This window comes from Staurois parvus, unplaced genomic scaffold (assembly GCF_062004578.1).
Source record: "Staurois parvus isolate SC_StPar_1 unplaced genomic scaffold, SC_StPar_1.0 ptg002258l, whole genome shotgun sequence".
Lineage (NCBI taxonomy): Eukaryota > Metazoa > Chordata > Amphibia > Anura > Ranidae > Staurois > Staurois parvus.
The window spans coordinates 18,033-30,569 of NW_028320054.1; the positions used below are offsets into that span (position 1 = coordinate 18,033).

Below are 12,537 nucleotides of genomic sequence, written 5' to 3' on the forward strand. Positions count from 1 at the left end.
TTAGCTCTGGGAGAAGTCATTAAGCTAGGGCCTCACATATTTTTTCCTCCCTGCACTGTGAATGTTTACATGTTATGTGCAATTAAACCATGGCAACATCTAATGTTTGTGTAGTATTATGTTCAGCAGACTGTGTTCTTCTATTGTTGTGACTTAGATGACGTTCAGAGCACATTTTATGCCCAGTTCCTGCAAAACCCCACATAATACCAAGGGGTTCACATACTTTTTCTTGCAACTGTATATATGAAAAGCACTGCGTAAAAAGAAGGTGCTTTATTAGTACCTGTAATAAATAAATAAATACACTGTAATGGGGGTGAGCGGCGACTTACAGTGGGACTGTGATAGTGTGGTGGACAATCTGGCTCTAACAAACACTGGCTGGGAGGGTCACTAAGTGATACTAATACAGTGAGCAATGATAATACTGTATACTGACACTGTACTAATGACACTGGCTGGGAAGGGGTTAAGATCTAGGGGCAATCAAGGGGTTACCTGTGTGCCCAACAATGTGCTTTCTGATCTGGCTGTTTTTTCTCCCTGATCGCTGTTCCCTGTACACAGAGTGTGTTTGAAAACACAGAACTCTGTGTGTGATTGGACACATACGATCAGCAGATTTTATCCGCAATCATTGGCTGAAATCTGCTTCCACCAAACTCAGTGTCCAATCACAGCACGGGTAGGCAGGGGGTGTGTGCATGCGTGCCCCAAACCCGGAAGAAGACCGGTCATGTATATGTACATGACTGTACCTGTATCTGCCGCCCACTCGCAGTATATTTACAGTGAGGGATCAGAAGGTGGTTAACTCTCTACAAGGTTGGAGGAACTGAAGGAAAACTTGACCGTGAGGCTTGTGATGGTCTTGGTCCCATTGTCCTAATAGCCCATTGCTCTGACACCGTATATAGGAAGTCATCCTTGTTCTGGGCATGCCGGGACAATTAGGAAATATGAGCGAATCCAAATAATAACCGTTATTGGAAGCCAACATATCTACAACCAAGAGCACAAATGTCATATATTGCAGCTGATTGGTCCTTAGATGTGGTGACTGCTGACGTTTCCTAGTTTATTGTCACCTGGTGATCCTGCCAGTAACACACTTCCAATCCCAGGGTGGTGGTGTCCACTCACTGTACTCATCATAGCATACTGAGGTGAGCTTTTTAGTTTACAGAGTATAGCTGGGGAAGCTGATACCACTGATTAACTACATGCCGCCCAGCCACTGTACATATACGGCGGCAGGGCGGCACTCGCAGGCAAAACCACGTTTTAAGACGTGTGTTTTGTAAACAAATAGGGGGCACATGCGAGGCGCGCCGCCGCCCTATTTGTCCCGCCGATCACCGCCGCAGATGTCAGTCGGCGGGTCACAGCCGCTCGTTAGCGGCTATGTTCCGGCGATCGGCAGCAAACAGTGACAGAGAGCACAGCTGCAGGAGCTGTGTTGTCTGTCACTTCCCTGTCAGCTCGAGGATGAGCTGATCGAGAAAGAACAGTTTCACTTTCTCGATCAGCCTTGTCCCGTCCAGTACACACCCCCGCCCCGCCCCCTAGTAAAACACTCCCCTCACTCCTATAACCCTTCCCTGCTAAATAAAGTTAACCTCTTCCTCCCCAGTGCCATTAGTACAGTGTCAGTTATTTTTTTTTTTGCACTGATCACTGTATTAGTGTTTTTGGGGATGTCAGTGACCCCAAGTCAGTACCCCCCAATGTCAGAATGTCCGCCGCAGTCCCGCCATAAGTCGCTGGTCGCTGCCATAATTAGTATAAAAAAACCCTAAAAATCCCAGTATCTTTCCCGCCATTTGTAAACGCTATAACTTTCACGTAAACCAATTAATTTACACTCACTTTGGGGTGTTGAATGGACTGTTCTGTGGAACTTTTTCTCTGGAAGACATTGACGGCGCCTGGAGGGTGCTGTGTTGCTTTAAGGACGCTTTATGGTGCGCCAGGAAGCGCCTCATCCACCAGCGGGAGAGGATGTCCATTGAGGACTGTCGCAGACTGATCCTCAGTCTGCTCAGAGACTATACCTTGATGGACTTTAAGGAGGAAGAGGACGTCTGAAGATCTCCCCTTCCCCCTACCCCCCCCCCTTGCGTGTCTTGATCCCTTCAAATAAAGCTTCGGGCCTGTGTCTCCCCCTTTTCTCCCCCCCCCCACACACCCGACGCTCATTGTAGATTGTAAACTCCGGCTTTCGTTTTCGTTTTTGCATGACTTAGTACTGTGTATCAGGATGCTATGGTTTTTGGGGTAAGCGGCGTCATGAATGACGTGGCGGTCTGGGGATTCATCCTCCACGCACATCACGTCAGGCATCATACCGCTGAGCAAATGTATTTATTTCTGAATGTATTTATCGTATGCTTGGAACTGTATTGCAGTGTGGTGCGCTGCGTCGCAGTACAGGGTGAGATGTACCCCGATTACAAGTATCATGTTGTTTTTGATGCTTCTGTAATAAAAGTATCTTTTCAATAAAAAAAAAAAAAAAATATAATAATAATTTGCACGTATTGGGTTTTTTTTTTAGCAAAGACATGTCGCAGAATGCATTTTGGCAGAAATTTATGACTAAATTTGATTTTTGCATTTTTTTTTAACTGGACATGTTTTATAGCAAAAAGTCCAAAATATTGTTTTTTTTTCCTCAAAATTGTCAGCCTTTTTTTTTATAGCGCAAAAAATAAAAAACGCACAGGCGATCATATACCACCAAAAGAAAGCTCAATTTGTGGGGAAAAAAAGGATGTAAATTTCATTTATGTACCATATTGCATGACCGCGCAATTGTCCGTTAAACTAGCGCAGCGCTGTATAGCAAAACAATGGCGTAAATTGCAGTATCTGTACCATAGTTTGTAGACGCTATAACTGTCACACAAAGCAATCAATATACACTTATTGGGATTTTTTTTTACCAAAAACATGGAGCAGAATACATTTTGGCCTAAATTTATAACTAACTTTGAGTTTACTATATATTTTTTATAGCTGAAAGTAAAAAATATTGTTTTTCTTCAAAAGTTTTGGCCTTTTTATGTTTATAGCGTGAAAAATAAAAAGCGCACAGGTGATCAAATACCACCAAAAGAAAGCTCTATTTGTGTGAAAAAAAGGACGTAAATTTAGTTTGGGTGCAGCATTGCATGACCGCGCAATTATCAGTTGAATTAGTGCAGCGCCGAGTAGCAAAAAGAGGCGTGGTCATTAAGGGGGGTAAATCCTCTGGAGGTCAAGTGGTTAATATATCTGTAGTGCACCCCCTCAGGAGCTGCTGGTGTAAACACAGCCAGGTACAAAGCAATTTCCTCGTTCTTACACTGGCACAGCTGTACAGTCTGGGGGAGGTTTTTAGGGTTTTATTGTAACTTGGATGGGGTGAAGGGAGCATGGGATACCCCAAACTGGGCAAGGGAGCTCTTTGAGGACTCCTTCTCTATCTTGCTGAGCTGCACAGAATCTCTAATGCTGAGAGATGAGTAGGACTTTTCCAAGAGACCAAAGCTGCACACAGTCACTAACTTCCAGCACCGAGGTTATCTACTCACAGGATCATTGGTTGCCTCTTTTCGGGCACTCCTCAATGAGGGAAATACAGGCTCACACCACCGTAGGACAGCTGGACACCTTTTCCCCAATGTCTTCCTGGTCCTCTCCAGTGACCTTCTCCAGACCCCAACAACTCCAGGACTAGACTCTGTGAAGACAAGACCCCCAGATAAGGCTTCAGCTGGAACCTCAATGTCTTCTAGATGGCACCTCCAGTAATCCTGCCAAGTAAATGTATCATTTACAGGCACCTTCCTTTTCTGAGGACTGGTAAGCTGCAATATATGACATTTTTGTTTTTGCTTTTTGATGCATTTTAATTCTTTACAGCTTATTAATACTGGAAACAATCATTATTATTACAGGGAAATAATGCTACTTTTTATGTCATTGACTCTGATGTGCTGGTTTTATTGGTCAGACCAATTCTAGATACAGTTCCTGTACACATTTCTTATATACATATAAAGGTTTGGTTTCTTCCACAGCCCAATGTTCCCGTCCATCTATAACAGACACACAACGTATCTCTGAAGACAAGAAGTATTATAATAAGGGAGAAGAGATAAGAGTACAGTGTATAGATGGATATTATACATCAACTGACACAATCAGATGTGACAACCCCGGCACCCCCCGGGAGTGGACTCCTCCCATTGAGAACTGTAGAGGTGAGTACAATTCATTCCTTTCATTTAGAATTGTTTCATAGCATTCACATACATTATGTCCAGACAGCAGAGGATATAAGGGCCAGATATCTGTACCCTCCTCTGTGTTGCTGAACCCTTCCACCTTTCAGAGATGTATATAGACGTTGGGAACAAAGTGATGATGTGATGAATACAACACCAAACATACCGGTCATACAGACTCCGCCCCTTCTCACGTCAGATAGACCTGTTTGCCTAAAATTCAGCAGTTTTCCTAAAAAAAGACATAAAGCCCAGTTAAAGTGTAACTAAACCCAAGAACATAAATGTAGCATATGGCAGCATACCTGGCCTTAGGTGTGGTGGCTGCATTACTTTTTAATTTTTTTGTGCAAAAAAAGCATTGATCCTGCCAGAAATCCAGTGTCCTTGTAGCTTCCCAAAAGGGAAAGGAAGCAGGAGAGCAGCCTAGGGTGACATTTACATGATTCATGAAAATGCCCAAGAATCAAATTGGGGGCTTCTTCGATCATCGCTATTCTTCACATCATACTCCAGGGTAATCTTACTGAAAATACAGAGAGATGGAAGAATGAAGAGGAACGCTCAGACTATATCTTCTTCAATGAAAGAAAAAATATATTTCAAGGAAATTCAGTGACACCTGAGAGGAAACATCCCTACTGAGATCCCACCAGCAGCATACACATTAGTCTTTCTCCAGTATGATCCCACCTCCAGCACATACACAGGTATCTCCCCAGTGCAGCACAGTGGCTAAATGGTTAGTACTTCCTCCTGGCAGTACTTGGGTTGTTGGTTTGCCCTGCGCCTGTGCGGGTTTCCTCCGGGTACTCCGGATTCCGCCCACACTGGCATTTGCCCTAGTATGCGTATGTATGAATGTAAGTTAGGGACCTTACATTGTACTCCCCTTGAGGGTTAGGGACTGATGTGAATGTATAATATATATGTAAAGTGCTGTATAAATTGACGGCGCTATATAAGTACCTGAAATAAATAATGTTAAATAAATAAATAATCCCATCTCCAGCACACACTCAGTGGTCTTTCCCCATTAAGATCCCACCTCTGGTACACATATCTGTCTATAGTAAGATGATATTTCCAGCTCACTCCTTGGTCTTTCACCAGTGAGATCCCACCTCCAGGACATACACTGCTATCTTTCCAGTTAGATCCCATCACCAGCATACACACATTGGTCCTTCCCCATTGAGATCTCACCTCCAGCACACATCTTGTTCTTTCCCATTGAACATCTCACCTCCAGCACATGCCTGGTCTTTCCTCATTGAGATCCCACTTCCGGTACACATAGTGATCTTTCCCTATTGAGATCCCACCTCCAGCACACATATTGATCTATCTCTAGTAAGATGATATCTCCAGCTCACTCCTTGCTCTTTCCCCATTGAGATCCCACCTCCAGTACACACATTGGTCTCTCTAGTAAGATGATATCTCCAGCTCACTCCTAGGTCTTTCCCCATTGAGATCCCACCTCCAGCACACATATTGATCTATCTCTAGTAAAATGATACCTCCAGCTCACTCCTTGCTCTTTCCCCATTGAGATCCCACCTCCAGCACACATATTGATCTGTTTCTAGTAAGATGATATCTCCAGTTCACTCCTAGGTCTTTCCCCATTGAGATGCCACCTCCAGTACACACATTGGTCTCTCTAGTAAGATGATATCTCCAGCTCACTCCTTGGTCTTTCTCCAGTGAGATTGTCAGGAATGGACTTGCCAATGGTGGTGGGACTCACCTGCCTTGTGGGCTGCAGTACCAGGGCTGGCCAGCAGGTGCTCTCAGCAACCAGAAGCTCACTCCTGCAGTCAGCCATCACCTGAGGATGATTGCAGGAGGTGTATTTAAGCAATGGCCAGACCTGCAGTCAGTGCCTTGGTGTATGTTTCCCATGAGCCCCTGTACCTGCATCCTGTCTGCTTCCTGCCTGATTCTGCTTGATCCTGACCCTGAATGAACTCCGCCTGTCCTGACCTCGGCTATTCCTGACCACTCTCCAGCCTGCTCCTTTGGTACCTTGTCTGCCTGATTGTTCCTGACCCGGCCCGTCTGACTACGCACTCTCCAGCCTGCTCCTTTGGTACCTTGTCTGCCTGATTGTTCCTGACCCGGCCCGTCTGACTACGTTCTGCCTACTCCTTTGTGTCTTGTCTGCCCGATTATTTTTGACCCGGCCCGTCTGACCACTCCACCTCAGCAGCCCTGACTGCTCTTATCTGTGTACTTTCCGTTATCAGTTGGAGGTTTGGTTTTGTTATATTGTGCGTTATATTTGTGTATAACCCTTAATAAAGTATATTGTTACACCATACTTGAGCCTGCATTTCCCTGTGTCAGTTCACACATCTCTGGTCTTACCGGGAGCCCTAACAGAGATCCTACCTCCGGTACACATATTGGTCTTTCCCCATTGAGATCCCACCTCCAGTATACACATTGGTCTCTCTAGTAAGATGATATCTCCAGCTCACTCCTTGGTCTTTCCCCATTGAGATCCCACCTCCAGCACACAAATTGATCTGTCTCTAGTAAGGTCATATCTCTTGCTCACTCCTTGGTCTCTCTCTAGTGAGATCCCACCTCCAGCACACACAGATTGAGATCCTACCTCCGGTACACATAGTGATCTTTCCCCATTGAGATCCCACCTCCAGCACACATATTGATCTGTCTCTAGTAAGATGATATCTCCAGCTCACTCCTAGGTCTTTCCCCATTGAGATCCCACCTCCAGTACACACATTGGTCTCTCTAGTAAGATGATATCTCCAGCTCACTCCTTGGTCTTTTTCCAGTGAGATCCTACCTCCGGTACACACATTTTGGTCTTTCCCCATTGAGATCCCACCTCCAGTACACACGTTGGTCTCTCTAGTAAGATGATATCTCCAGCTCACTCCTTGGTCTTTCCCCATTGAGATCCCACCTCCAGCACACATATTGATCTGTCTCTAGTAAGGTCATATCTCCAGCTCACTCCTTGGTCTCTCTCTAGTGAAATCCCACCTCCAGCACACAGAGATTGAGATCCTACCTCCGGTACACATAGTGATCTTTCCCTATTGAGATCCCACCTCCAGCACACATATTGATCTATTTCTAGTAAGATGATATCTCCAGCTCACTCCTTGCTCTTTCCCCATTGAGATCCCACCTCCAGCACACATATTGATTTGTCTCTAGCAAGATGATATCTCCAACTCACTCCTTGCTCTTTCCCTATTGAGATCCCACCTCCAGCACACATATTGATCTGTCTCTAGTAAGGTCATATCTCCAGCTCACTCCTTGGTCTCTCTCTAGTGAGATCCCACCTCCAGCATACACACAGATACGTTTTTCCCAGTGAATCCTCACTGTGGTACCCACAATATACCATACTAATTGCTTATTGAACAGTGTCCATGTCTTCCCCCTAGACACTACTCACAGAGCCTTTGTACAGTCTAGAGGTTTAGCAGCATCTCACTTCCCTGTGGAAGGAATGTTTCTCATTGCTTTCCAGTGGAAGGTTTTATGGTTTCTTTTTGCACTCCTCACTGTAACCCATCAAGTTTTACTATCCCATTTGCCCTCTAACTCTCTCTTACAGAAGCCATTCATCCCTACTGATCACCATACAGATACATACATTGTCAGGTCATTCATCCCTACTGATCACTCTACAGATACGTACGTTGTCAGGTCATTCATCCCTACTGATCACCCTACAGATACGTACATTGTCAGGTCATTCATCCCTACTGATCACCCTACAGATATGTACATTGTCAGGTCATTCATCCCTACTGATAACCCTACAGATACATACATTGTCGGGTCATTCATCCCTACTGATCCTCCTACAGATACGTACATTGTCGGGTCATTCATCCCTACTGATCCTCCTACAGATACGTACATTGTAGGGTCATTCATCCCTACTGATCCTCCTACAGATACGTACATTGTCAGGTCATTCATCCCTACTGATCCTCCTACAGATACATACATTGTCGGGTCATTCATCCTTACTGATCATCCTACAGATACGTACATTATCAGGTCATTCATCCCTACTGATCACCCTACAGATACGTACATTGTCACCCAAATCCCTCAGATATAATCCATTCTTCTAATTACTTTACAGCTCTGTGTAGGAAGCCGGAGGAGACAATACTGAAGATGGATCCAGAGAAGACATTTTATGATATTGGGGATACAGTGACAGTAAATTGTTCGGTTGGATATCACCCTCCCTACCCCTCTGTACGATGTGTAGATAATGGATTCTACATTAATTGGAATAATCATCCAGAATGTACAGGTGAGTAGTAAACCTCAATATACAGACTACAGGAACCCAGACCAACCAATCAGCAGTCACCTCTCTTTGGTGTGACTCATCTAAACTGATGTAACATAAAACCTGATTGGTGCATTGCCCTCTACACCTCATTCCTGTCTGTACGGCCTTATTACATACATAGCCCTGTATATTAGATACACTTTGTATAGTGAACATGGGAATACTGGATGCTGTCCAACTCAATCTCCATCTATCATTGTAATCAGAACCGATATCAGCGAACCCCATGGGGGGGCGATGTGATTATACATCACACTTAATGCTGATATCATCTACAATCTTCCCATGGAGACTTCCCTGACTTCTCTTCAAAGTGTCAATAACTGCTTGATGGAAAAATACACGTTGCTGCTAAAACCAACAGAAACATTTTTTTTTAAATTGAATTGAAAAAAATTAAATGAATCAATGTCACGGACTGCCAGTGCCTCTCCCATCCCCTGCCATATCCCTCCACCCCTCCCTTCCCCCTTGCACATTCCGATGTCCCTGTAGCTTCCATGGACAGTGCTGGGCCAGCCATTGCCAAGGCAACCTAGCCGCATCCCACATGGTTTTTAAAAGACTCGCACAGGAAGCAGCCCTCCTCTTTGTTCCTGTCCATGCTGCTGGAATCATCTTGCTCCCGGAAAGACGCTGGGAGGCTCGGGTGAGGGGGACCGAGCCTCCCCAGCCATCCCCGCTGCGCACTCTGCAGACTCCCAAAAGGTCAGGACTGTAGCCCTCTGCAATACCCCAGGGTTGGGAGTACCCGCTTCCCTCCGCTGAATGTCCCAGGGTAGGAGGCCCTGCAGCTCTGCATGAGCCCCTCTGCAAGGGTCAGACCCCACAGCTCAGACCCTGCCAGCCTGTCTACTGAGCACTCCTGCACCCTGTCTGCTGCTGAGTGCCCTGAGAGCTGCTGCTGAGGGGCCCCGCACGCTGTCCGTGGCTACGCATCCCTGGAAGCTGTCTGCTGATCGCTGGTCGTCCATGGAATGCTGACCGCTGGTCGTCCCTGTCTGGAGCCGCCTGCCGCTGAGGGTCTGCAAGCCGCTTACTGTGAGTGTCCAGAAGTGTCCCCGCTGTGTGCACCGACCACCCGTGTTCTGAACTGTCTCCGCTGTTTGCACCGACCACCCGTGTTCTGAACTGTCCCTGCTGTGTGCACAGACCACCCGTGTTCTGAACTGTCCCCGCTGTGTGCACCGACCACCCGTGTTCTGAACTGTCCCTGCTGTGTGCACCGACCACCCGTGCTCTGAACTGCCCCCGCTGTGTGCACCAACCACCCGTGTTTTGAACTGCCCCCACTGTGTGCACCGAACACCCGTGTTCTGAACTGTCCCCGCTGTGTGCACCGACCACCTGTATTCTGAACTGTCCCCGCTGTGTGCACTGACCACCCGTGTTCTGAACTGTCCCTGCTGTGTGCTAGGCCAGACTCCACAGCTGGAGTCCTGTTGAGTTCTTGTGACCCTGATGTCCCTAGAAAGCTGGGTGGGAGCTGTGCTAAGCCAGACTCCACAGCTAGAGTCCCGTTGAGTCCCCGAGACCCCTGCCCAGGGGTAGGTTGCCCGCCTGTTGCCCGAGTCTCCAATCCGCTGTCCAGTCATGGAGGAAGCTCAGCTGAGGCGTCCAAAGGGGGGAAGACCGCACAAGCCACCTGGCCGGAGAAGACCCCCCGTGCCTGGAATGATCCCTGGTTTGCACACACATCACACTCCCTGCCATTTCCCCATTGAGTGTCTGTCATTTTGTTGTTTCAATAAAGCTTTGTGTGTTCCCCATCTTCTCCGTGTGCTCTGTCCTGCCTACGCTTCCATTACACTCCCTTCCATTTTACAAGTGCCGGCAAGGGGACCTCAACAGGTCTCCTTGGAGGCACTTGTGGGGTGCTATCGCTCTCCATCATCTTCTCTGCGCTCTGGTCCTCCACCGCTGCCACCAGTGTAACGGAAGCGTAGGACTCCAGCTGTGGAGCCTGGCCTAGCACACAGCAGGGACAGTTCAAAACATGGGTGGTCGGTGCGCACAGCAGGGACAGTTCAAAACACAGGTGGCCGGTGCGCACAGCAGGGACAGTTTAAAACCACAGGTGGTTGGTGCGCACACCGGGGACAGTTCAGAACATGGGTGGTCGGTGCACACAGCGGGGACAGTTCAGAACACGGGTGGTCGGTGCACACAGCGGGGACAGTTTTGGACACTCACGGCAAGCAGCTTGCAGACCCTCAGCGGCAGGCGGCTCCAGACAGGGACGACCAGCGGTCAGCGTTCCAGGGATGACCAGCGATCAGCAGACAGCTTCCAGGGACGCGCAGCCATGGACAGCGTGCGGGGCCCCTCAGCAGCAGCTCTCAGGGCACTCAGCAGTGGACAGGGTGCAGGAGTGTTCAGTAGACAGGCTGGCAGGGTCTGAGCTGTGGGGTCAGACCCTTGCGGAGGGGCTCATGCAGAGCTGCGGAGCCTCCCACCCTGGGACATTCAGCGGAGGGCAGTGGGTACTCCCAACGCTGGGGTATTGCAGAGGGCTACAGTCCTGACCCTTTGGGGGTCTGCAGAGTGTGCAGCGGGGATGGCTGGGGAGGCTCGGTCCCCCTCACCCGAGCCTCCCAGCGTCTTCCCGGGAGCAAGATGATTCCAGCAGCATGGACAGGAACAAAGAGGAGGGCTGCTTCCTGTGCAAGTCTTTTAAAAACCATGTGGGACGCGGCTAGGTTGCCTCGGCAACGGCCGGCCCAGCACTGTCCATGGAAGCTCCGTGGACATCGGAATGTGCAAGGGGGAAGGGAGGGGTGGAGGGATATGGCGGGGGATGGGAGAGGCACTGGCAACCCATGACAATCAGATTGGGGCGCTTCTGCTGTTTGTAAGCCAAGATAATTGTACAAGAAAATAATCAGTTCCTCTGTGCATGCTGTCGCTGAGACTGTCCCTGAAAATCAGACTGTTCTGTACTGTGTCACAAGTTAGCCTGCAGTTTCTTGTTTGTTTATTCTTACCTCCTTGCTGCAGAGCTGTTCCTGATCCCTTTTACATGTGTGTTTCTCTGTGCTCACCTATGGGCGTCATCTGCTGTCCTCTGGGTTTTATTTCCTTCCTTTACATCACTTCCTGGCCCACCTCCTTGTCTGCTTGTCTATATAAGACATGCTCAGTCTAGCCCAATTTGTCTGAGCAACTTCCTAGTTGTCTTAGCTCCTGTGTGTTGCTATTGCCTGGATCCTGCATTGACTACTTGTGTACCGACCCCGGCTTTGTTCTCTGACTGTGCTTGTTTTCCGCCTGTCCTGACCTCGGCTAGTCTATTGGAATTCCGCTTGTCTCCTCCCATTGTACTCTGCTCCTGTGAGCGGTCTCCTCATCCTCAGCTGGGCATACCTGGGGGTCGCGACCTGGTCCCAGCTTGCTGCAAATCCATCCCCACCATCAGGGGCTATGGTGAAGAAGCAGGCTGGGGCTTAGACTCCATGCCCTGGGGAATCCCAAGTTGATTATCTACAAGGGCTCACTACCACAGGTGCTGACAGTTTGCTCAGGCCATGAGCTCCTCAGAGACACTGCAGCCTCTCCTAGAACAACTTCAGTGTTTGACGCAGAGAGTCGATTGTCCAGCAGGCCTATCAGGAACATATTCTGCTTTGTCTACAGGAACTCTCCTCCCGGTTGGATCAGCTGCAGGTTGTGTCCACTTCCTCACTCGCTGTTTTGGCTCCTGCTCTGGTTCCTGCTGCTCCAACCCCCACTGTTCCTCGAGTGGAACACAGTCCTTCGAAACTCCAGCTGCCTCCACCGCCTTGCCTCTCTGGTGCTCCCAAAGCTTGTCTGGGCTTCATCAATCAGTGTTCAATTCACCTCGAGCTAGCAGTCCACCATTTTTCTACTGACCATTCCAAGGTGGCGCACATGATTTCC

General features: G+C 48.1%; 1 protein-coding gene across 1 annotated transcript in view; it reads left to right on the top strand.

Moving 5' to 3' along the window:
• Positions 1–12,537, top strand: part of LOC149431445 (C4b-binding protein alpha chain-like) — a 123,655-nt gene that overhangs the window by 5,023 nt on the left and 106,095 nt on the right. The window contains exons 3-4 of the mRNA XM_089665596.1: positions 4,068–4,250; positions 8,422–8,598. Of these exons, the coding sequence (XP_089521722.1) occupies positions 4,068–4,250; positions 8,422–8,598 (360 nt within the window). The remainder of the gene's footprint in view (positions 1–4,067; positions 4,251–8,421; positions 8,599–12,537) is intronic.